At 38.8% G+C, this 27,773-nt stretch overlaps 1 protein-coding gene across 3 annotated transcripts in view; it reads right to left on the reverse strand.

Annotated features, from left to right (window-relative positions):
* DCC (DCC netrin 1 receptor) overlaps positions 1 to 27,773 on the reverse strand; it is a 1,166,577-nt gene that overhangs the window by 382,403 nt on the left and 756,401 nt on the right. For all 3 annotated transcript variants that reach the window (XM_067014926.1, XM_067014925.1, XM_067014924.1), the window contains exon 8: positions 6,487 to 6,643. In XM_067014926.1, the coding sequence (XP_066871027.1) occupies positions 6,487 to 6,643 (157 nt within the window). The remainder of the gene's footprint in view (positions 1 to 6,486; positions 6,644 to 27,773) is intronic.

The following is a 27,773-nucleotide window of genomic DNA, read 5'->3' on the forward strand; positions in this document are numbered from 1 at the left end:
TCCCATCACTCAGCTCAAATAAATCACAAAAGCCAGTCTTTTAGTATTATTTTGCAGCAAATATCAGGTATCCTATTGTATCAAGGATTCAGGAGATATTTTGACAGTACCGCCAAGACTTGATGATGGATTTGATATAGAGTGTGAGAAAAAGAGAGGACCTAACAATGACTCCAAGGACTCTGGCCTGAGTAATGAGAAATATGCAGATTACACTGAGATGGAGGAACCTCTGGAATGATAAAGTTTTGGAAAGGGTTTGAGGCTGAAGGAAAATGGGTATTTAGTTTTGTTTATAAGTTTTAGGTGCTCATGATAAATCAAAGTTGAGAAACCAAGCAGGAATCTGGATATATGATTCAGAATTGCAGGTAAAACGTCAGGGCCAGATATACAAATCTGGAAGACATCAACATAGTGACAGAATATAAAGTCACAAACTGGATGAAGAACGATTTCCAAAGCCTGAGTCCTAGGGCAATTCAGTAGAGGTCAGGGAGATCAGCAGTAAAAGAGCCTAAAAATGAGTGGCCAGAAGGACTGGAATAGAACCAGGAGAATGTATGTAATAGAATCCAAGGGAAGAGTATGTTTCATGAAAGGGAAAGTGATCGAATGTGACAAAATTTGCTAACTATCCAAGTAATGAGAGGACCAGGAATTGACTACTGGGCTTAGCAACATGGATGTCACCTGGTAAACCTCGATAAGAACAGTTTCAGTGAAATACTAGGGACAGAATCATACCTGGAATATGAGGTAAGGTATTGGAGTGAAGTTAGACAACTCAAGGTATGTTGCTATAAAAGGGAACAGAATGAACTGATAGGAAGAGATAAATGGGATTGAGAGGCATGATTTGTTGAGATGGAAAATACAAGTATATGCTTGTATGCTGATGGGTATGATACCCCGAGGTGGGAAACAAGGATGATGAGGAGAAACACTGGGCTGAAGCTTTGTTCTTTGGTTTTCAAGAAAGGATGGGATCTAGTGCATAAGTGAATGTTTGGCCCTGTTAAAAGCATGGGCAGTTCTTTTATAGCACTTTGAGGAAAGACAGATTATATGCTTAAACACCCACTTAGGTAAATCAGACATGGAAGCCGGTACAACTTTTATTGTGATTGCTACTATTTTCCAGGAGATTAGAAGCAAGGTCAATTAAGAGTAAGGGAAAGAGGGAAGGTGTTGGATATTTGAGAAGAGAGGAAAAGGTAGGAAATATCATTAGGATTGTGTGTGAGAGAGGCTGACTGCTATGTGCAATGCAACCCCCAGCACCATGAAGAGGCAACTTCAGATAAGTAGTTGTGAATTTCAAGACTAGTCAGCACAGCTACATATTTTCTTCCAGGTATATTCAGCTAAAAGAGTGCAAGAAAAGGTAGGTAGAAAATTACATTTACTTGAGTTGATTTTGGCCAAGAAGTTAATATTAAATGAGACAGTAACAAGCAAAACATTGCTGTATGTCAGTCTTTATAATAATTGGCCATGGAGCTTTAGCTGTTGAACAAATGAAGGAAAACATGAAGGATGAGGGACAATGGAAATGCCATAGAATCAATGAATTATAGGTCTCCATGGAATCAGAGTCTTAAACGGAAGGTAGGAAAATGAGAGACTGAGATGAAAGTATGAGGTTGGAAATCGAGAACATGGAGAGGTTGCAGAGATTGGTGTTGACAAGGACCATGGTATGATCACAGGAATGACTATCCAAGAGGGTATGGAGGAAGGGTCCATGGGCTTGAAAGGTAAGGAAGATATCAATAGATGAGTAAAGGATAAAATGGTTTTATTAGCAGGAAACAGTGAGCAGCTTTGAAAATAAATGGTTCATATAAAAAAAAATGGAAACCTATTGTTGTTAATTATTACTGTTACCACCATTACCTTTGGGCCTTATTTTCAGCCTCTCTTCCATATTGTCTTTGAGCTCACTCTATTCTGAGACCCTCTGCCTTTGTGCAGTGACTGCCTTGGATGCTTTATTTGAATTCTTTCAATTAGTTCTCACAGCAATTCTGACACGTAGCATTCATCTTCCCTTTGTTCACCAGAGTAGAGAGATGTTCTTCCTGGTTTTTACATAATTAAATACACAAAACTCACATGTCTGATAAAATAGTAGTACCATTTCCAAACCCAGCCATTTGGACTTAAGTGGTATATTTTTAATCTTCATAGGTTATAGGAATCACACTCTACCTATATATAGATTGGAGGCAGACTTCCATTCAAGGGAGGTTGGTAGTTATTGTGTGCATGTCTTTACATAGAAATTTTATCATATTCAAATTTGAAACACTTTCACATTTTTAAGCAGTGAAGTCAGTGATCCAAACTGTATTTCAAAAAGATAGCTCGAGACAGTGAGGAAGATGGATTAGAGGGTGAGAAGCTATTGTCAGAGATCAGGTAAGTGATGGTGGAGATGACAGAATACAGGGGCCATGGCTGAGCTGTGGCCAAGGTAGATCTGCCAGGACCTGATGACTAACAGTAGTGCTAAGATTCAGGGAGGAATAAAATATGACCTGGGGTTTGCTGCTTGGTCAACAGGATGGAAGGTGCTAACACAAACCAAGAAATGTAAAGAAAAAGATATTTAAGGAGGAGACAGTGAGTATGGTTTTGGGCACGGTGCCTCCAGGAAATCCATGTGGATACATGAAGACAAGGGGGCAGGAATTTTTACCTGTTTTCACAGCTGCAGGCAAAGAACTTAGGAGACTTCTCATAAGGACACAGAGTTAAACAGTGTCAGAGATTCCACTAAAACAAATGCCTCCTTCTTCAGGTAATGAGTGATCTTAGGGAACGTATGTATATTTCTTTCCTTTCATTTTAAAGTCAGGTCAAATTGTAAAAGAAAATAGAAACTTAAAGATATACTTTGCTGCTGTGAACTGGAAAGAAAAGCATTTTGAGACTCAGCATGAGAGAAGTTGCAGTGTGCCATCCAATCATCACCCTGCAGCATTTTAAGCTAAATACCACTCCAGCCAGCCCAAACTGTACCGTGCCTTTCAAATCCTGAAGGGTTCCTCCAGGTCATTATGTGTTTAAAGCACTCACAGGTTTAACAGGCTAGAAGCCTCACACTTGAATCCTGGCTCTGTCCCCCTCCACATCCCCACTGTTCTCAATAGGCACTGGAAGGCTTGTGACAGCCATCCCATCTAGTCTCTTCTTCTCCAGAAGAACGAATAGTGATAGTCAGGATCAGCGTGAGCTCAGCCTTGTCAACAACTAGGTCCCACCAGCTTTGTCCTTTCTCTGTGTCTCTCTCTCTCTCCTTCACTCTCTCCCTTTCTTTCTCCTTCTCCCTCTCTACTTCCCCCATGCCACCATCATCCCCCCCCCACCAAATATTCCATATATGGATATGCATAAAACAGGTCATATTTCCTTTGGCTGGAAAACTTTACAGAACGTGAATGTGGTCCTCATTCAAGGATGAAAGAAGGGGACTTCCCTGGTGGCGCAGGGGTTAAGAATCCGCCTGCCAATGCAAAAGACGTGGGTTCAAGCCCTGGTCTGGGAAGGTCCCACATGCTGCGGAGCAACTAAGCCCGTGCACCACAACTACTGAACCTGTGCTCTAGAGCCTGTGAGCCACAACTACTGAGCCCGTGTGCCACAACTACTGAAGCCTGCATGCCTAGAACCTACGCTCCACAACGAGAAGCCACCGCAATGAGAACTCTGCACACCGCAACAAAGAGTAGCCCCCGCTCGCCGCAACTAGAGAAAGCCCACACGCAGCAACAAAGACCCAACATGGCCAAAAATAAATAATAAAATAAAATAAAATAAAATAAATAATATTTTAAAAAAGAAAAGGATGAAAGAAGAAGCTGCCACATCCCAGGAACCCCTGTGTACCACTGGATGTCCACTTTAGACTGGTTGTATATAAGAGGAGGTTTAAAATGGAAGAAAAGATGTGAAACTTGGAACTCAGCCAAGTCAACAGACAGCTATTTTATAAAGATCCTAGTTGCCCTATCAAAATCCTCATCTACTGAAGAACATAATGATGCTGTTCCCTCCCCGTGTGAGAGGCATAGGAAGGTCTGCTGAGTACATTTGAAAATAGGTGTTCTTCTCTACAGAATCTTGGGATTTAGCAATATATTGTTTCTCTAAAGCAAATTCAGTTTTTACACACTGATCTCTTTGATCACCTTTAATTGGCAATATAAAAAAAAAACCCTTTCAAAAGTTGATGAGGAGAGAAACTTATAAAATGCTTAAAAAATAGAATGGGAGGGTTTCCCTGGTGGCGCAGTGGTTGAGAATCCGCCTGCCGATGCAGGAGACACGGGTTCGTGCCCTGGTCCGGGAAGATCCCACATGCCGCAGAGCAACTAAGCCCGTGAGCCATGGCCGCTAGGCCTGCGCGTCCGGAGCCTGTGCTCCGCAACGGGAGAGGCCACAACAGTGAGAGGCCCGCATACCGCAAAAAAAAAAAAAAAAAAAAAAAAAGAATGGGAAAGTCTATTAAGAAAGCTTCCTAGCTTTCTGATTCCTTCTAAGTGAGATGTTTACAGAGTGGCTTTATGCTTTAATCTTAAATAAAAATTTCCAAACATTGAACATGCTTATATTCAAATATACTAGTTCAAATGCCAATAAGTAACAATATATAATAATGATACCAATCACATGGGCATTTGATAAATATTATAAAATTCCATTTCAAGCAGTATGGCAAACTAGATAGTATGTGAAAAACCCTTCTGTTACAGCACACCTAAAATGCTGAAAAAATTATTCAAAATCTCTTGTATTAAAAAAAAATTATCCAGGAATTTGCTGGCAGCAAAGTAAGAGAATTATCATAGTGGGAAAGCTGACTTGCGGGGCCGCTGTTTAACTGAGAGTATTCGCCTTTCAAGAGAAGTCTAGAGCTAGTAGCTTTAGAAACTAACAGGAGAAGAGAACAGGAAACAAATCTGCAGGTAATGTTGGGTATAAGGTCTGACTGGAGAACCTTGCATACAGCCAGGATCCTGAAAGACCAAACTTCAGTGGATGAACTAGAAAGTGAAATTAGCCTCATGAGAGAATTGGTGAATACACGCCAGTCTCAGTCTTAGCTTAGTTGGAACAACAATAAAAAAGTCTCTAAAAATTGCTTACCACAAGTCTGCATTTACTTATTTAAGTTGATATGTTAAAAATGGCAGAAAAACAAATGTTATCACACTTAATGGATTTTCTGATAACTAATAAAATATCAGTATGAGGCCTGTATGGACCAAATATACCTTAGTGAAAATTTGGTTTAATGTGGTCTAGTTTTGGTAAAGCAAATCCTCCCCTGAGAATGTACTTTAAACCTTGGCCTCAAAAATTCCCTCGGATAAATTTCTAAGCACTAGATTTAACAATCAAGAATCACTCAGGGCTTCCCTGGTGGCGCAGTGGTTGAGCATCTGCCTGCTGATGCAGGGGACGCGGGTTCGTGCCCCGGTCCGGGAGGATCCCACATGCCGCGGAGCGGCTGGGCCCATGAGCCATGGCCACTGAGCCTGCGCGTCCGGAGCCTGTGCTCCGCAACGGGAGAGGCCACAACAGTGAGAGGCCCGTGTACCACCAAAAAAAAAAAAAAAAAAAAAAAAAAAAAATCACTCAGACATGGGAAGAGTCAGCAGAAACACAAAGACTGCAGATATGAGGGTGATCAAATATAGAATATAAAATATGTGTAATACATTTAATTAAATGGGGTGTCATACAGTTTATTCTTACAGATTGGAACTAACCAATATCTATCATAGACTTACAAATCAAAATTCAAAGCCTTAAAACTGAAACATCTTAAAGAAAAAATGATGAGAAAAAAACAAAAAAACAATAGTAGATTGTAATGTTGAAACAAGACGCATACAGCTCACTTTTACCTAGACAATAATGATATTGAGAACTTTTAGCAAACACTAGATACTCTTAAATGACCTTTGTAAATGCAACCTAATTTCATCCTAACCAAAACCTTCAAGGTAAGTACTATTATTTCTTCTTTATTAAAGAGTGAAGTAAGGTTTAGAGAAGTTATGTTATTTCTTGAGATCACATGATGTCAGTGACAGAGCTGAGATTGCACCCTGCCACACTGGTTCTATCAATACACAGCCCAATTCTGTTCTCTGCTTACCACTTTGAAACTCAAGGAAATTAAAAAAAAACAAAAACAAAAAAACCTGATATCTAATATGTACATGCTTGTCTTTTTTTCAAGGAAGTTTTCTATAAATGATTGAATTTGATTCTGTACACAGTCCTGCCTTAAAAAAAAAACCCCACAGGCAACAGAGACATGTTATCTCCACTGAGTAATGAGTGAAGGGCACAGAGGAGAGATTTCCCACAGTCTCCAAAGTTCCTGCTCAAGACCTCCTGCTGCCATCATGCCACAGTCTGTATTTAAAGACCTGGTGGATTAGACTGAATTTCATTGGTAGTACCTACCTGTTGTCACCTTCTCTGGAGTAAAACACCGTGAAGGTTTGAATGTTCCCTTTTGCTTCTGTGGGTGGGCGCCAGCTGAGACGGACAAACCGACTGGAAACCAGGACAGGGACCACGTCTCTGGGAGCAGAAGGGAGGATGCTGGAGCTCGGGATAGCTAAGGAGGAAGGAGAGGAGGCTGTTAGAGGTGTTGGGACATGGGTAGGAAATGCATAGGAAGGCAAAGACGACCCGTTAGCAAACACAGAATGGTACCTTCCCACAGATTCTAAAAGGAAGGAACAAAAGAGAAAGAAAAGAAACAGTAAGTGGAATCAAAGGTATTAGAGTGCATATGTTAATCCTAAACTCCTAATTTATCCCTCTTCCACCCCTACTATATATAAAATAGATAACCAACAAGGACCTACTGTATAGCATGGAGAACTATACTCAATATTTTGTAATAACCTATATGAGAAAAGAATCTGAAAAAGTGTATATATATATATATATATATATATATATATATATATCTGAATAAGTCTGCTGTACACCTGAAACTAACACAACATTGTAAACCAACTATACTTCAATTAAAAAAAAAAATGGGGACTTCCCTGGTGGCGTAGTGGGTAAGAATTTGCCTGCCAATGCAGGGGACCCAGGTCTGATCCCTGGTCCGGGAAGATCCTGCATACCGCAGAGCAACTAAACCCGTGTGCCACAACTACTGAGCCTGCGCTCTAGAGACTGAGAGCCACAACTACTGAGCCCGCATGCTGCAACTACTGAAGCCTATGCACCTAGAGCCCATGCTCCGCAACAAGAGAAACCACCGCAATGAGAAGCCCACGCACCACAATGAAGAGTAGCCACTGCTCGTTGAAAGTAGAGAAAGCCCACGCACAGCAACAAAGACCCAACACAGCCAAAAATAAATAAAATTAAGTCTTTAAAATTAAAAAAAAAAGATGTATTCGAATTTCTTGGGGTTTATAAAAGATTGGCAAATTAATAACATATGATTCTACTGCATATTTGTCCAGTTTCTATTACTAAAGGGATCCATGACTGTAAGGAAAAATGTTCTGTTAGGGCATGAAACAGGGAAACATAGACTTACAAGCTTTTTTTTTTTTGCTGCACCGAGCTGCTTGCGGGATCTTAGTTCCCCAACCAGGAATCGAACCCAGGCCCAAGTCATTTAAAGCACCGAGTCCTAACCACTGGACCACCAGGGAATTCCCTACAAGTACCGATAAACGCTTCAGGTAACCAACTAGTTATTACAAAACCTTACTCCACTCAGATGGAGCCCATTTACACTGTTTTAGATACAATTTGAAGGACCTTGTTTTTATATTTTCAAAGATCAGAGAAAATTTACAAGTAGCAAATTAAATGTTAATGAGAGATGAAAAGTAGCAGCAGTTCTCATGGACTACCTGCTAGTAGAAGAAATGACAAAAAAATTCCACCAAACATCAAGATGTTCCATTGTACCATGCTTGTTTAGTACCACCATATTTATAGCCAAATTTAATGATTGTTATTTATAGGAATAATTGAATCATCCACAATGGGAAAAGTGGTTTTTCAAACACCTGAGGCATTAATAATCTATAATAGATGTTTGTAATAGATGTGTGTGCGTGTATGTGTTTGTGAATTCATAATTTATATTTGCTGGATATCTCTATTTTATTCTTATTTGTTCAAGTTCCCAAGTCTAAAGAACATGCATTTCATTTTGACAGGTGATTCCTAGCGCCAAAGCAGAAGTACCCATGTGCCTCTTCAAACTGGCTTTTGTGGGCCATTTTCTCTAGTTTCTTACTGAAGTTCAGTCTCCATTCTTGCATTTACTTTCTCCAGGGGCTGGCTGAGTGGGCATTCCTGCCGTAAACTAAACTCCTGTTAGCTGGAAAATCCATTTGCGGGGTGGGGGGCATACCGCATTTCCCAATGGTTCCAGAAACTATCAGTTTACAATACATACCAGTTGGAACCAGAAACAGAGGTTCTCAAGAACTGCAAAAAGCTTTCAGTTATTTCTGGCTCCATAGATTCTTAGCCAACTTCTTGGTAGATACAATTTTCCTTCCTTCCTTTCTTTGTTTTAAAAAAAAAAAATTATTGGGGTATAGTTGATTTACAACGTTGTATTAATTCAGGTGTACGGCAAAGTGAATCAGTTATACACGTACATACATCCACTCTTTTTTATATGCTTTTCCCATATAGGTCATTACAGAGTATTGAGTAGAGTTCCCTGGGCTATACAGTAGGTCTCATTAGTTATCTATTTTATATATAGTCGTGTGTATATGTCAATCCACAATCTTCCAGTTTATCCCTCCCCTTGCTTTCTTGATCAGCACAGTATTTGAAATAAAAGGAAGACTGATGGTAAGCTAGTCGATCTTTTATGGCAGGGTAATAAGTGGAGGGGGAGAGATTGATGTCTGGATAGGGAGCATCTCTCTCAAAAATACGGGTGATATTAAGCCTCTTGACAAAAACCTTTGCTTCCACCCACCATGGACAGCTCAAACTAGCACACTGAAGTGAATCTATCCTCTCCCTGCCCCCTCACTGACCCCCCTCAGCCTGCTTCTCTTCCTGGGCTGCTTAACTCAGTTGTGTCTACACTTCCTTCTCAAATCTACAGCCTAGAACCCTGAAATGTATCCCCTACTTCTCACGCCTTTGAGGATTCCCCCCCTTCCTGGACATCTGCTACATCTACTCTCTCTTAGCTCCACGTCTACACTCCTATCCACGCCGTTGCTCTCATTCTCTCTCAACAGACTCACCACAACTGTCTTCCAGCTCCTCTGCTTTCCTTCCACTCACCTCCCTCCAATGTATCCTCTGAACGGCATCCAGAATCAACGTGTCAAAAGACACACCTGCTCATATCCCTCTACTACTTCCCCTGGGTGTCTGCTCTTTACCTCAGAGAAACTCCAAACTTCTCAATCTGCCTGTTGGCCTTGCTCCTGTTTACCATTTTTCTTGGTTGGGCTTCCCCCATCAAGAGGCCCTAAGAAGCGGATTTAAGTGCACATACTTTACTTGGAAGGTGATCACAGGAAAGACCAGTGGGGACTTGGTAAGAGAGGCCGGGCAGGGAGCGAAGGCTAGAAAGAGTGAGTTATCTGACTGGTTGTCATTCAGGGTAACTGAACAGCAACCTGACTGGAGACTCTGGGAGACAATGCAGCACAGGACTCTAGAGAAGTATGTCCCTGAGGGAAGCATGTTGGGGGATTCATCTACCCACTCTTCCTCCACCGTAGGCTGAGCATAATCCCAGGGAAATAACCTTCCTGCACAATAGCCTCATGTGTTCTGTTGCCAGAAGAAGAACAGCTTTGGGCAGAGGCTTGCATGTGTCCATATCAGCTCTACTCATTTAGCAAATATTCACAGAGTGCCTATCCTATGCCAGCCCTTCTTCTAGCACAGAGGAGATGAGGCCATTGTTCTCATGGGACTCACATGATGTGCCCTGGCTTTTTGACGCTCACACTGAACATGCTCTCTCCAGGCTGAACCCCTGGCAGTTCCCCAGGGCCTTTGCACAGGCAGTTCCCACTCAAGCCCATCTCATTCACTTAAATTCGACTTTCCTCTTGAACTAGTTTAGATGGGTTTCCTCTGTAAAGACTGATTCAAAGTTTTTGTCAAATAGCTAACAGACATATAGTTAATATCTATAATAAAAAAGAATGTCTGAAAATCAATAAAATAATGAAAAACTTTATTTAAAAATAGGGACCAACCTGACAATAATAAAAGAAATGTGCATTTAAACAAAATGTAAAAAAAAAAAAAAAAAAAAAATCTGTCAGAATAAACTGTTTAAAAATCTGTCAGGGACTTCCCTGGTGGCACAGTGGTTGAGAATCCACCCGCCAGTGCAGGGGACACAGGTTCGAGTCCTGGTCTGGGAAGATCCCACATGCTGCGGAGCAACCAAGCCCGTGCGCCACAACTACTGAGCCTGTGCTCTAGAGCCTGTGAGCCACAGCTACTGAAGCTCGCACGCCTAGAGCCCGTGCTCCACAACAAGAGAAGCCACCACAATGAGAAGCCCGTGCACCGCAACGAAGAGTAGCCCTCCACTCACCACAACGAGAGAAAGCCCACGTGCAGCAATGAATACCCAACACAACCAAAAATAAGTAAATAAATATATTATTTTAAAAAATCTGTCAGAGTAGCACGACTCTAAAGACATTCATATAAAACGTTGGCTAGGGTATAGCACCCTCATGTTATCAGCTGAAGTTTGTAAGAGTACAATATTTTTTAGAAGTCATTTTGGCAAAATACTTTAAAATGAAAAATATTCATACCATTTGACCAAACATTCTCATGCCTGTAAATTTATCACTTCAAAAATAGCAAATACCCCCTTTATCAATGACTCCATGTTAAAATCACAGATAGTATGCTTTCTCAAAATGTAATACCTATACATCTCACCACTTTAAAGAAAAGGGGATCCTTTCAATTTTTTTATTTAACAAAAGATTTTTTAAAAACAAAATGTGAACAATGATGGCTTGGAAAAATCTTTTGAGAATTTTCAAGAAGTTAGAAAGATAAGTTTTCAAAGAACAGGAAAGAAACTTTCCAATCCTTTTCCGCCAAGAGTACTCTGCTTTATAGATGGTACCACATGAAAAATGAGTTGGTTTCTCCACCCATTCAGGGGCTGCCAACAAGGAGGGTGATGGGGGTCCACACGGATGCTTTTTGCTCCAGGCTTCTGAAGTGTCTTCTCACAGAGCTAGTCTAGACTCGATTTATCAGAAAAAACTCAGGAGAGAATCAATCATGGACTCCTTACGTCAATTTCAACAGTCGTTATATGAAAAGGAAAGGACACGTTTTTAACAAAGGAACGGCTTCTTACTTTATACAGGAGAAATCATTTTGTTCTTACTAATCCTTCATGCTTTCTCTCAATGGCAACTTGTCATCACATAAGGTCTCAATAAAGAACCAATCAGGACTTCTTTTCTTTGCTCTTGGAGGCCTAATCTCCAGTCTGGCCCTAATCTCCCAGGCCCATTACTGTTGTCATGGTTACAGCTTCTTTATCTATTGTCATGGAGAAGAGGAGGCGAATTTGCCACAGTATAACATAGTTTTTTGGGTTTTTTTTTTTAAAGACCCTCTTTTAAAAAAATTTTATCATAGCAACATCCAGAAAAGGACGTGATTTCTTAAGATAATGTAAATCCAAAGAATAGACAGTTTTGAAACTCAAAACCAATAATAATAACATTTTTGTGATGTCACTGCAACATCATTGGTAACAATTACAATATTGGGTTAATTTTTCTGTAAAGCTACATTCCCTCTAGATACCAGAGACACTTTCTTTCTGCTGGATTTTTAATATACAGTGTTTATGTACATTAATTTTTCTCTGAGCTTATTAACAATGCCTGACCTCCAACCCCTGTGAGACATATGAAAGATAAGACATATTCATAAAAACACAAAAATATTTAATTTGCATTAAACATCATACTTGGACCCTGTTACTCTCCATGTCTATTTTTATTTTATAGAACTAAAATACTATAAATGTAGCCACCAGGTCAGCCAGATGTTTTATTTACTGCATCTTTTTATTAGCTGGAAGATTCGATAAAAATAAAATATAAACAGAGAATATTAGTGAAATGATAGGACCATCTAACTATACTAAGGGCAAACATCTATGTCTTTTCCTTTTGGACTTTTTTCTTGTTGTTATTCCTTTGACACCAATCTCCAGCTTTTAATTGTCTAAATGGAGAAGTAGGTAACATTTAAATTGTAGTTTGGAGTTTTTATAGTTCACGAAGTAATTTCACAAGCTTACTGAAAAAAGCTTGGCTGTATATGGTTGAAAATGACAAAGATTAACATTTTTTTTCTAAAGTTCCGTATTATTTTCAAAATTCAAAGAATCATGGCTTTTGAGCTAGTGTATTACGAATCTTAATAAATCTAAGAAATGTGGACTAAAAAATAGTGATTTGAAACCATTTTTCATTTTTGGTTAGTATGAGATAGCAATGAACGAACTGTACAATATCTCATGAAACCTAAATATTTACATGAAATAACTTACTGGATTAGTATCTAAAAACAAGTAACCATTATTTATTGAATGTTTATAATCTCCTATGATTAGTCTTGAAGTGAAGAATTAATTATTATTATTATTTTTTTTTTCTTTTGTGGTACGCGGGCCTCTCACTGCTGTGGCCTCTCCCGTTGCGGAGCACAGGCTCCGGACGCGCAGGCCCAGCGGCCATGGCTCACGGGCCCAGCCACTCCGCGACATGTGGGATCTTCCCGGACCGGGGCACGAACCCGTGTCCCTGCATCGGCAGGCGGACTCTCAACCACTGCGCCACCAGGGAAGCCCAAGAATTAATTATTTTTAAACCATGAATTTTGTCTTGGGAGAGCCTGGAACTAATTTGAAGACATAAGGTATATGCATGTAAGACAATTACAAAGTTTGAGACAGTCTCTTACTTACAAACATGTTCCATTCTAAGTCTTTTGGCAGGATGGATGTTTAGAAATCAGAACACACTTTCTCACTAAACCATTTCTATTCTGTTCCCAGAAACCTATTTAATTCATCATTTTATAAACTATCCATAGTAAGAGTGCTATGGAGTTGGATCATACATATATGAATTTTCTTTGGTAAATCAATGCATGTAACCAATAATTAATCCATTCAATATTCACGGATGGATGAGGACATGTAAGGCAAGGTGTGAAGGCCTGTTTTAACCCATTTCCCAATTCCAGGGAGGAAGGCCAGCTCGGGAATTCTCCCTGCCCCTGCTTCACCCTCAAGGACCTATCTCCTCCCACCTCTAACATGGCTCCTCCCATCCCAGTCTACCGTCTCAGTTGTCTCGGGCAGCGTTAAGCCTGATAAAGGATCCAGTTGAAGGTCTCTGGGGTTGAGAAGCTAGCCTTGAGGAGGTTCCTTGCTACCTCTCAGCTCTCCAAGCTGAACTTGCTGGGTTCCATGAGAACCTCATGCTTTTACCTCTGCTACTTCCGTGTGCTGAACCTGAGCTGGATGGAATTCCTCCCTGCAACTGCTTTGCTGCTCTGACCTGGGCTTCTTGAGTTCAGCCTAGGAGTCACCTCACTGATCCCCATCCTGGCTTAGGTGCCTCTGCTGAGCTTTCACACAAGAAGAATAAGCATCCCCTCAGGACACGTCCTACACTGCACTGTTGCAGTCTAGTCACTTTTTTGTACCCTATCCCAAAGGATATGCTTGGTAAGAGTAGGTACCAAGTCTAAACCGTTCACCACAGTTTAATCCCCCAATCTAGTGCACTGTATTTAGTCACATCCTAGGCATCCAATGCATTCTTGCAGCTATTATCTAAATGAAAGGCTTTGCAAACCTGTGAAATTATGATGTTTAGACTTTGATTAGAAAATTCCATTTTGCCACCATGAAAAATGGGTATTTGAGATTAGGTACTGGAAGGGGACTGAGCTATCACTGCAAGCTGTTTATGCTAATCATTATTACTCTGCTAATAAATTACAAAGTGGAGTGAAAAACTGAACTCAGAGGGAGGTTTCCAGGGAATGTAGGCTAGTGGTAAGAATATTTCATTTTGGATCAAATAGGGGAAAATGTTTCCGAAATTCAACTATGTACCAAACAATGTAAAACATGCGTTCATATAGGAATGTTTCTAAGAGCAATGACACTTTCATTAAGAAGCAGAAAAGAAGCCTGGAAAACTGGTTAGGCCTGACTTGTGCAGCCCTGACCTGGGGATCTGTTACAAGAAGTCTGATGCTTATCCCAGGACCACACATCAAAGAGAATTGCCAGGCCAAGGTAGTATGCTAAGAAAAATTACCTATGGCCACACAAAGAGATAAGAAGAAAAACAAATTCTGGAAAGTATTATCATTTTAGCAGAGATAACTACATCTCTCAGAGTTTAAAGTCTTTTCAAAAGACAAAATGAGAAGAAAAAAATAATATCTGGTGAACTGGTCAACCATCACATGTGTGAATGAATGTGTTTACAATCTGTACATTGTATATATGTAAACGCATATGTTGTATGCTTTTAATGCTTTCTTTATTTTCACTTTATTTAGGGAAATACCTTTTAAAGAGTTTATCCAAAATGAAGCAAGAGTCACAAGCAGTTTCTGGAGGTGGTTAATCCATCAGTTATATGTTAACAAACGGTTTAGACTAGAAAACTGCAATTAAATAGACATGATGTAGGATCCCTGCTCTGACACTCTGTGACTATGTGACTTGAGAAGTTATTTAGCTTCTTTGAAGATTATTGTCCATGTTTAAAAACTGATCCAAAATATCTAACATGCAGGGTTGAGTGAGGACGAGATGGACTTTAGGGGCTGCTCACAGCCCCTAGTGTATGATTTGTATTCAGTAAATGGTATTTTTTATTTCTCTATCTTTAGATCCAGGGAGCAGAAAGTCTGTTTCTGCTGGCCCAATGTCAAGTTCTCAGGCTGGAAATCTAGACACCCTACTGGAAAGGCTTTAAGAAGGATTTGGGCTCTGATAGGTCAAGTGAGTTGGGGATAAGAGTGCTTCCTATATCCAAGGACAGGACTTGGTCCCCTCTATCTCTGTGCCTGTTTCCCTTATCAGGTAGCAGAGAAAAATTCATCCTTTGTTTTCCCTTTTAATCATTGCACATGTCTCCTCCTACAAGAGTTTACTTCATTTCAGGTCTTCTTTCCTTCTCTGTATTTTCTTACTAATCACCGTAGCCTTTCCATCTGTCACTATTCCAGGGCTTTACGAGGCCATCTTTAATCATCTCTCCCATCAATGTCTCTCCCTGGCATCTTTCACCAACTGCAGGATAGTTACACTTTTACCCAATCCCCAGCTCCCTTTGCTTCCATCCTTTCCCCTGAGTTTACGTCACTGAATTCCTAGCCATTGTTTATCCCTTCTCCATGCCCAGGGACCCCAAAAGTGCCATTTCAATCATTCCCGCCACCAGAGCTTCCTCTAGGGATAAAGACTGACAAGTGACACCTCTCCTCCCATCTCTCATGTGCCTTTATGATTATTCACCTCATCCTAACCATATGGTGCTTTGTCCCGACTGCCATGCAATCCTCTTCTCCAGCCATGGAGAACATCTAAAGAACACAAATCAGATACCTCTAAAGCTACAAATCAACATGGCAGGCTTTAAGAAGCAGTGCTTTTCCATGCAATTTCCTTTGGTAATAAGACACTACCAATGTAAAATAGCTGACAGTCTGTGTTGTTAAGGAAAAAAAAGAATTGACTCAGTGCTACAGCATTTTAATTTTTGTTGTTGTTGTTGTTAAGTAACTGAACTCTTCCAGTATGAAATTCAAGAAAAAGTAAGTTGAATTTAATGCAAGTTACGTAAGAAGAACTAAAGGTTTAAGCTACTCTCTTTAGTAACGTAGGTACTTTTAACAACTGCTTTTACTGTTTCAGAATAACAAGTGACAAAAGAAAAAAAAAACTCCAGTTTGATGGTTCAATGAATTCTACTAATGGAAAACTTCCAACTTGATCCATGGCATTTAAAATTTACTTTATTTATTTATTTTTGGCTGTGTTGGGTCTTCATAGCTGTGCACGGGCTTTCTCTAGTTGTGGTGAGCAGGGGCTACTATTTGTTGCGGTGCGTGGGCTTCTCATCACTGTGACTTCTCATTGCAGAGCACAGGCTCTAGGTGTGCGGGCTTCAGTGGTTGTGGCACATGGGCTCAGTAGTTGTGGCTCGCAGGCTCTAGAGCACAGGCTCAGTAGTTGTGGCACATGGGCTTAGTTGCTCTGTGGCATGTGGGATCTCTCTGGACCAGGGCTTGAACCCATGTCCCCTGCATTGGCAGGCAGATTCTTAACCACTGAGCCAACAGGGAAGCCCTGGTCCATGGGATTTAAAATAGATTTCTAAATTATTTATTTAAGGGTACTGTGTAAGTATAGCTGTGGAAATGCTCATTGCCAGGATGGGCTGATTTCCATGTTCTGAAGTGTCTTTGAGAGTCATAATTTCAGACTGACAGGTTCACCAAATGCCATGTCTCCTATGGACAGGATAAGAATGAGTGTGAGGAGACTGAAGGCTGGGGGCACGGGCAAGATGTGGAGGTTTATTGAGCATCTGTGTGCTGTACACTTGACTCTAACCCCTAGCTATTCACCCTTGAATTTTATAGCTACCAAAACAAATTCAAGGGAAATAAAAATAAAATGAATAAAGGAGCATATAAAACAAAGATAAATTATTACTTATTTCGATTAAGTTTGTACAAGCAGAACATTATATCACTGCTATAAAGCCACCACAAAACAACAGGGGGCAGAGAATGTATATGAATGATGTTTCCTGAGATCCCTGTTTCTTTTTGAATGTGTCCTTCTAAGCCTATATACAGCTGAGAGAGACAGACAGACAGACCAATTCTCTTACAGTCCCCTCTCTGGGAAGTAAGATGATGAGCATGGAGAATTTGCAACCACAGCTGAGTGCTTACTCATGTAAGCTCATCCTTTCTCTTTTTTAATGTACTGCAGTGAGGAAAATGAGAGTAAAACTGTAAACCATAAAAGAGGCTTATTGGCCTGAACCTAGCATTCATTCTTCAAATCTATTAAGTAGGTGAACAAAAGGAATAACTACCGAGATGATTGATTAAATAATAAAAACACATTAGATAATCTTAAATTGTGGATGTGCATCAAATGCCAGTATTCCCCTTGGTCACTCTAAATAGAACAATATTAATTCCTACAGAAAAGATGGATCTTTTAAAAAGTCTTATTAGCTTTATTTTTTTTTATTTTTTTATTTTTTTGCAGTACGCAGGCCTCTCACTGTTGTGGCCTCTCCCGTTGCGGAGCACAGGCTCCGGACACGCAGGCTCAGCGGCCATGCCTCACGGGCCCAGCCGCTCCGCGGCATGTGGGATCTTCCCGGACCAGGGCACGAACCCGTGTCCCCTGCATCGGCAGGCGGACTCTCAACAACTGCGCCACCAGGGAAGCCCAGCTTTATTTTTTTAATCATTCAATATGTTGATTTGCCTAAAGACCCATATCAATTTGAATTATGGTGGGTAAATCAAAATATAACATAAGGCATGTAAAATTCTGAAATATAAGATACAGGTGTTCATCCACCATAACAGAGGTATCTATTTTAAGTTTGACTCCTGGTTGTTACTCTAGCTAAAGCAAAATATGTGCTTGGCCTGTGTCCACATGTTCATCAGCATCAAGTAAGAGGTATGATGGATGACATTTTTTTTACTGAAGTAAAGTAAGAATCCTGGGATTGCAATTAGGAGACAGCCTATATTCTCCATGAGTAAGTAGCAGGGCAATTATTTTCTAGGGTGCAGATGGGTTAATCCCTAAGGTTGCTACTACTAAGGTTCTATCGTGTTAGGAAGCAACAATAACTTCCATCTCTGTCACTTTTTTCTCTTCTTTTTACTACTTTTAAATTTCTCTCGTTTTTTTCCCTTTCTTCTTTTGAAAGTGACTCATCCAAATCTGAGATACAATTTGGAACCCAATGGCAGGCTAACTATCTAGTTCAGGGGTGAGAGCTGGGTTTAAAGAAAACATGATATGGAAAAAGTTTGGAATTAGAGTCACTATTGGTTATGGGAGGCTCAAAACAGTGGAATTCTGTGCCAGGGTCACTACTGATTACATGACCTCATTATAATGCCTTCCGTCTCTGAATTTTTCCCAGTGTCAAAATGTTGCATGAACATCCCTCTTCTTCAATATGACCATGAAGACACAAAATATAGCAGATGATGCACATAAAGTACTTTGAGTTCAGTTAAAGACAGCCTAAAAATAAAGAGGAAAACAAATGGCACCAGCCCCTGCTGTGACTATTTTACCACCTTAATAAACATGAGCATTTTCTACATCAAGCTGAAACATAGACTGTCCTGCACAGGAAGGCTGAATAATCTTAGGAATGAAATTTACACTAGAAAGATCTATAAATCTCTACCTCAAGAGGCAGATCTGAGAGTGAGAGTCTAAGGGCTTACTGGAGTCAAACAGGGAACCTTGACTTACTCTCCGTGTGATGCTGGATGAGATGCTAAAAGCTTCTTTGTACTACTGTAAAGAGAGTCAGAAAGAACAATAGGACAGAATACCAGAATAGAGTGTCCAGAAATAAACATTAAAAAAAAAAACACATCAGAAAGCTGCTCAAGAAAAACAGAGGGGAATACATTCTGCTATTCAAGTGGGGAGGCAGTTCTCAGAATATGACAAAAACAGAACCCAGGAAGAAAAATCTTGATAAATATGACTGTATTGAAACCAAAATGATTGTATGGAAAAGCATAATAAATGACATTGAAATATGAATTAGAAACTGGGACAATATTTTTAATAATATTAAAAAGGATTGACTTGCCTAATATGAAAATAGCTGTCACAAATCAATTGAACTAACCAAGAAGTCAATAAGTAAGAGTTAGAAAAGATGGGGAAGCAGTATCAGTATATAACTTTTATTTCAATATATTTGAAAATTCCAAGACCCCAAATAGCCAAAGCAATCTTGAGAAAGAAATATGGAGCTGGAAGAATCAGACTCCCTGACTTCAGACTATACTACAAAGCTACAGTAATCAAGACAGTATGGTACTGGCACAAAAACAGAAATATATATCAAAGGAACAGGACAGAAAGCCCAGAGACAACCCATGCACATATGTTCACCTTATTTTTGATAAAGGAGGTAAGACTATATAATGGACAAAAGATACTCTCTTCAGTAACTGGTGATGCGAAAACTGGACAGCTACAAGTAAAACAATGAAATTATTAGAACACTCCCTAATACCATACACAAAAATAAACTCAAAATGTATTAAAGACCTAAATGTGAGGCCAGGCACTATAAAACTCTTAGAGGAAATCATAGGCAGAACTCTCTATGACATAAATCACAGCAAGATCCGTTTTGACCCAGCTCCTAGAAAAATGGAAATAAAAAAATATATAAATAAATGGGACCTAATGAAACTTCAAAGCTTTTGCACAGCAAAGGAAACAAGACAAAAAGACAACTCTCAGAATGGAAGAAAATATTTGCAAATGAAGCAACTGACAAAGGATTAATCTCCAAAATATACAAGCAGCTCATGCAGCTCAATATCAAAAAAACAAATAACCCAATCCAAAAATGGGCAGAAGACCTAAACAGACATTTCTCCAAAGAAGATATACAGATTTCCAACAAACACATGAAAGGATGCTCAACATCACCGATCATTAGAGAAATGCAAATCAAAACTATAATGAGGTATCACCTCACACAAGTCAGCATGGCCATCATAAAAAAAAAAACTTACAGGCTTCCCTGGTGGCGCAGTGGTTGAGAGTCTGCCTGCTGATGCAGGGGGCATGGGGTCGTGCCCTGGTCCGGGAAGATCCCACACGCCGCAGAGCGGCTAGGCCCGCCGTGAGCCATGGCCGCTGAGCCTGTGCGTCTGGAGCCCGTGCCCCACAACGGGAGAGGCCACAACAGTGAGAGGCCCACATACCGCAAAAAACAACAACAACAACAACAAAAAACCTTACAAACAATAAATGCTGGAGAGGTTGTGGAGAAAAGGGAACCCTCTTGCACTGTTGGTGGGAATGTAAACTGATACAGCCACTATGGAGAACAGTATGGAGGTTCCTTAAAAAACTAAAAATAGAACTACCATATGACCCAGAAATCCCACTACCCAGAGAAAACCATATTTCAAAAAGAGTCATGTACCCCAATGTTCAGTGAAGCTCTATTTACAATAGTCAGGACATGGAAGCAACCTGAGTGTTCATCGACAGATGAATGGATAAAGAAGATGTAGCACATATATACAATGGAATACTACTCAGCCATACAAAGAAACGAACTTGAGTTATTTGTAGTGAGGTGGATGGACCTAGAGTCTGTCATACAGAATGAAGTGAGTCACAAAGAAAAAACCAAATAGTATGTTAACACATAAATATGGAATCTAAAAAAAAAGGTTCTGAAGAACCTAGGGGCAGGACAGGATAAAGAAACAGACATAAAGAATGGACTTGAGGACACCAGGAGGGGGAAGGATAAGCTAGGATGAAGTGAGAGAGTGGCACGGACATATATACACTACCAAATGTAAAATAGATAGCAAGTGGGAAGCAGCCTCACAGCACAGGGAGATCAGTTCAGTGCTTTGTGTCCACCTACAGGGGTGGGATAGGGAGGGTGGTAGAGAGATGCAAGAGGGAGGAGACATGGGGATACATGTATACGTATAGCTGATTCACATTGTTTTAGAGCAGAAACTAACACAGCATTGTAAAGCAATTATATTCCAATAAAGAAGTTTAAAAAAAAAGAAAGAAAAAGAAAATTCCCATTATCTCCTCCACAGAGCAACTATTTTGTTTTTATTTCTTTAATTTTTATTGACGTATAGTTGATTTAAAATGCTGTTTTACTTTCAGGTGTACAGTGAAGTGATTCAGTTGTATATATATATATATGGGTGTAGGTGTATGTGTGTATATATATATATTCTTTTTCATTATAGGTTATTATGATATCAAATATAGTTCCCTGTGCTATACAGTAAGTCCTTGTTGTTTATTTTACTCCTAGCAATTATTAATTCCACCAGAAATAATTATTTCACTATAATGGATGTCATCATGAAAATACAAAGTACTCTAGCCTTCACCTTCAAGAATGCAAAAACTCATTAAGCTTCAAATGAGAAGGAAACCATCAATCTCACACTTGGTTATTTAAAGCTAAGAGTAAACGATATATTATATTCACAAGTAAATATTTTGACAGGGGAAAAATATTAGTTGTACAGAGTTTATAGCTCCATGCCACACTTACTGTGACATTTCTAAACTACAAATATGTAGTTTGGAATTCTGTAGCTATTTTGTAATAAGAATGAAGAGGTGGTTATGAAAGTTCCCTCCATACTATAGTTGTGTCAGGACAGAGACTAAATCCACTTAAGTATGACTAGAAAATAAAACAAATCAAAACCAAGATGAAGTAGAGGGGAAGGTGTCTTCTTTTCTCTCTGCAACACTGCTATGTCATAATTCAAATATGTAAATTCTCTCTTCTGGGGTCTAATTCTCTTGGGTAAGATAAGAGATGGGAAATCTGGGGACTCTAAATGTTTTATTATCGAATTCTCTCTGAGCAATCATTTTGTGTTCTCAGAAGAGGAGGTACCCCTGCCCAGATAAAATCACAAGGTTATACTGCCTTCTAAAATAATTCTCTATGTGTTAGAGATTTAACAGAGAATGTGATATAATTTTGCCAGATCTGAGTCATAGAGGTGATGGTAAACATTAAAAAGATAGGCAGAGAGGCAAATATGAGCTAGATTTAGTAACTTACTTCCAAAGAAAAGAGTATGCAAAGGAAAAATGCAAACTTCATTGTAAAACCCTGGCAAACTTACTTACTACATAAGTTATCATACCCAGTGATGTCATGTAGCTATCCCATAGCCCTGATATTATGTGATAAAAGGGTATTTCACTTCTATGGTATTCTTTCAGAACCCATAACCCCAATCTAAATCATGAGGAAAGCTTCAAACAAATCAAGATCTGGAGATAGTGTAAAGGATAACAGGCTAGTATCATTCAAGACAGTCAAGGTAAACAGCAGCAAAAATATAGAAAAAGAAGACTGCGGAAACATGACAACTAAATGTACATGGTATACTGGACCGGCTCTTGAGACAGAAAAATAACATTAATGGAAAAGCTAACAAAATCCACATAAACCCTAGGCACAAGCCTCTTAGACAGCCTCATCCAGCAGAGGGCAGACAGCAGAAGCAAGAAGAACTACAATCCTGCAGCCTGTGGAACAAAAATCACATTCACAGAAACATAGATAAGATGAAAAGGCAGAAGGCTATGTACTAGATGAAGGAACAAGATAAAACCCCAGAAAAACAACTAAGTGAAGTGAAGATAGGCAACATTCCAGAAAAAGAATTCAGAATAATGATAGTGAAGATGATCCAGGACCTCGGAAAAAGAATGGAGGCAAAGATCGAGAAGATGAAAGAAATGTTTAACAAAGACCTAGAAGAATTAAAGAACAAAGAGAGGTGAACAATACAATAACTGAACTGAAAAATACACTACAAGTAATCAATAGCAGAATAACTGAGGCAGTAGAACGGATAAGTAACCTGGAAGACACAATGGTGGAATTCCCTGCTGCATAACAGAATATACAAAAAAGAATGAAAAGAAATGAAGACAGCCTAAGAGACATCTGGGACAACATTAAACACAACAACATTCGCATCATAGGGGTCCCAGAAGGAGAAGAGAGAGAGAAAGGACCAGAGAAAATATTTGAAGAGATTATAGTAAAAAACTTCCCTAATGTGGGAAAGGAAATAGCCACCCAAGTCCAGAAAGCACAGAGTTCCATACAGGATAAACCCAAGGAGAAGCACACCAAGACAAATTGCAATCAAATTGGCAAAAATTAAAGACAAAGAAAAATTACTGAAAGAAGCAAGGGAAAAATGACAAATAACATACAAGGAAACTCCAATAAGGTTAACAGCTGACTTCTCAACAGAAACTCTACAAGCCAGAAGGGAGTGGCATGATATAATTAAAGTGATGAAAGGGAAGAACCTACAACCAAGATTACTCTACCCAGCAAGGATCTCATTCAGATACGATGGAGAAATCAAAAGCTTTACAGACAAGCAAAAGCTAAGAGAATTCAGAACCACCAAAGCAGCTCTACAACAAATGCTAAAGGAAATTCTCTAAGTGGGAAACACAAGAGAAGAAAAAGACCTAAAAAAACAAACCCAAAACAATTAAGAAAATGGTCATAAGAACATACATATCGATAATTACCTTAAACATGAATAGATTAACTGCTTCAACCAAAAGACACAGGCTTGCTCAATGGATACAAAAACAAGACCCATATATATGCTGTCTACAAGAGACCCACTTCAGACCAACAGACACATACAGACTGAAAGTGAGGGGATGGAAAAAGATATTCCATGCAAATGGAAATCAAAAGAAAGCTGGAGTAGTAATATTCATACAAGATAAAATAGACTTTAAAATAAAGAATGTTACAAGAGACAAGGATGAACACTACATAATGATCAAGGGACCAATCCAAGAAGAAGATATAACAATTATAAATATATATGCACCAAACGTAGGAGGACCTCAATATATAAGACAACGGCTAACAGCTATAAAAGAGGAAATCAACAGTAACACAATAATAGTGGGGGACTTTAACACCTCACTTACACCAATGGACAGATCATCCAAAATGAAAATAAGGAAACACAGGCTTTAAATGACACAATAGACCAGATAGATTTAATTGATATTTATTGAACATTCCATCCAAAACCAGCAGATTACACTTTCTTCTCAAGTGCACACAGAACATTCTCCAGGATAGATCACATCTTGGGCTACAAATCAAGTCGCAGTAAATTTAAGAAAATTGAAATCATATCAAGCATCTTTCCTAACCACAACTCTATGAGATTAGAAATCAATTACAGGGAAAAAAACGTAAAAAAACAGAAACAAATGGAGGCTAAATAATACGTTACTAAGAAACCAAGAGATCACTTAAGAAATCAAACGGGAAATCAAAAAATACCTAGAGACTAATGACAATGAGACACAATGATCCAAAACCTATGGGATGTAGCAAAACAGTTCTAAGAGGGAAGTTTATAGCTAGATATACAAGCCTACCTCAAGAAACAAGAAAAATTTCAAATGAACAATCTAACATTACACCTAAAGGAACTACAGATAGAAGAAAAAACAAAACACAAAGTTAGCAGAAGGAAAGAAATCATAAATATCAGAGCAGAAATAAATGAAATAGAAACAAAGAAAACAATAGCAATGATCAATAAAACTAAAAGTTGGTTCTTTAAGAAGATAAACAATACTGATAAACCATTAGCCAGACTCATCAAGAAAAAGAGGGAGAGGACTCCAATCAATAAAATTAGAAATGAAAAAGGAGAAGTTACAACAGACACCACAGAAATAAAAAGCATCCTAAGAGAGTACTAGAAGCAACTCTATGCCAATAAAATGGACAACCTGGAAGAAATGGACAAATTCTTAGAAAGGTATAACCTGCCAAAACTGAACCAGGAAGAAATAGAAAATATAAACAGACCAATCTCAAGTAATTAAATTGAAACTGTGATTAAAAATCTTCCAACAAACAAAAGTCCAGGACCACATGGCTTCACAGGTGAATTCTATCAAACATTTAGAGAAGAGCTAACACCCATCCTTCTCAAACTCTTCCAAAAAACTTCGGGAGGAAGGAACACTCCCAAACCCATTCTATGAGGCCACCATCACCCTGACACCCAAACCAGACAAAGATACTACAAAAAAAGAAAACTACAGACCAATATCACTGATAAATAGAGATGCAAAAATCCTCCACAAAATACTAGCAAACAAAATCCAACATCACATTAAAGGATTATACACCATGATCAAGTGGGATTTATCCCAGGGATGCAAGGATTTTTCAATATATGCAAACCAATCAATGTGATAAACCATATTAACAAGTTGAAGAATAAAAACCACATGACCATCTCAATAGATGCAGAAAGAGCTTTTGACAAAATTCAACACCTATTTATTATGAAAACTCTCCAGAAAGTGGGCATAGAGAAAACCTACCTCAACATAATAAAAGCCATATACAACAAGCCCAGAGCAAACATCATTCTCAATGGTGAAAAACTGAAAGCATTTCCTCTAACATCAGGAACAAGACAAGGATGTCCACTCTCACCACTATTATTCAACATAGTTTTGGAAGTCCTAGTCACGGCAATAAGAGAAGAAAAAGAAATAAAAGAATTCAAACTGGAAAAGAAGAAGTACAACTGTCACTGTGTGCAGATAACATGATACTATACATAGAGAATCCTAAAGATGCCTCTAGAAAACTACTAGTGCTAATCAATGAAACTGGTAAAGTTGCAGGATACAAAATTAATGCACAGAAATCTCTTGCTTTCCTACACAGTAATGATGAAAAATCTGAAAGAGAAATTAAGGAAACACTCCCATTTACCATTGCAACAAGAAAAATAAAATACCTAGGAATAAACCTACCTAAGGAGACAGAAGACCTGTATGCAGAAAACTATAAGACACTGATGGAAGAAATTAAAGATGATACCCACAGATGGAGAGATATAACATGCTCTTGGATTGGAAGAATCAATATTGTGAAAATGACTATACTACCCAAAGCAATCTACAGGTTCAATGCAATCCCTATCAAATTACCAATGGCATTTTTTACAGAACTAGAGCAAAACATCTTAAAATTAGTATGGAGACACAGAAGACCCTGAATAGCCAAAGCAGTTTTGAAGGAAAAAAATGGAGATGGAGGAATCAGACTTGTTGACTTCAGACTATAATACAAAGCTACAGTAATCAAGACAATATGGTATTGGCACAAAAACAGAAATATAGATCAATGGAACAGGATAGAAAGCCCAGACATAGACCCATGCACCTATGGTCAATTAATTTATGACAAAGGAGGCTAGGGTATACAATGGAGAAAAGACAGTCTGTTCAATAAGTGGTGCTGGAAAAACTGGACAGCTACATGTAAAAGAATGAAATTAGAACACTCCCTAACACCATACACAAAAATAAACTAAAAATGGACTAGAGACCTAAATGTAAGACTGGACACTATTAGAGGAAAACATAGGAAGAACACTCTTTGACCTAAATCACAGCAAGATCTTTTTGATCCACCTCCTAGAGTAATGGAAATAAAAACAAAAATAAATAAATGGGGCCCAATGAAACTTAAAAGCTTTTGCACAGCAAAGGAAACTACAAACAAGATGAAAAGACCACCCTCAGAATGGGAGAAAATATTTGCAAACAAGTCAATGGACAAAGGATTAATCTCCAAAATATATAAACAGCTCATGCAGCTCAATATTAAAAGAACAAAGAACCTAATGCAAAATTGGGCAAAAGACCTAAATATACATTGCTATTACTGGAACAGTAATTAATATTACTGGAATATTACTCAGCCATAAAAAGGAAAGAAATTGAGTCATTTGTAGAGAATTGGATGGATCTACAGACTGTCCTACAGAGTGAAGTAAGTCAGAAAGAGAAAAACAAGTATCGTATATAAACACATATACGTGGAACCTATAAAAATGGTACAGATAACCAGTTTGCAGGGCAGAAATGGAGACATAGATGTGGAGAACAAACGTATGTACACGAAGGGGGGAAAGTGGCAGGGGGGTGGTGGTAGTGTGATGGATTGGGAGATTGGGATTGACATGTATACACTAATATGTATAAAATGGATAACCAATAAGAACCTGCTATATAAAAAGTAAAGAAAATAAAATTCAAAAAAAAAAGAACATAGTCTTGGAAATGAAATGAGATGTATTATAATTACTATAAAGTCATCTAAAGTATTATTATTGTCTGAGCTCTCCTCTTTACCCCACAGAGCCTAAAGGGGCAGCAGAAACCTGTCTTGGGAGGATAATTGAGGATACCAAGGAAAATCTAAAAGACAACATCCATATAGAATCGTAAATATGTAAAAAAAAAAAAAAAAAAAAAAAAAAATTAAAAACCAAAAAAAACCCCAGAAAATCCACATAAAATCTAGTGTCTATTTCATAGTAGTGTACTAATGTTAGTTTTGACAAATACACCATGGTAATGGCAGTTGTCAATAGTGGGGGTAAAGGGTATACAGGAACTCTGCAATATCTTTTAAATTTTTCTGTAAATCTAAAAAAAAACAATTCCACAGTATATAAAAACAGTTTCTTTGGAAAAGGGGGGAAGAGCTGTTGCTTTAATTACAGTTGCTGAGTCAACGCTAATGCTCTTAGCTCTGGTGGTTTTAAAAAGCTGAGAGTAGGCTCCCCAAAGACACATGATAAAAAGATGCTTATCTTTTAGGAGTGCACCATTTCATTCTGAGTGAAGAATTAAAACATTAAAAAATAAAAAAAGGAAAAAGGAAAAGGAACAAGAGCAGTGTTAGGTTTTAGGATTCTTAGTGTGTTCATAGTGAACATTTATCAGCCACTGTGGAAAGATGAATCCTGGAGGGTTGAAAGGG

Source organism: Kogia breviceps, chromosome 15 (assembly GCF_026419965.1).
Source record: "Kogia breviceps isolate mKogBre1 chromosome 15, mKogBre1 haplotype 1, whole genome shotgun sequence".
In the NCBI taxonomy this organism is placed as follows: Eukaryota; Metazoa; Chordata; class Mammalia; order Artiodactyla; family Physeteridae; genus Kogia; species Kogia breviceps.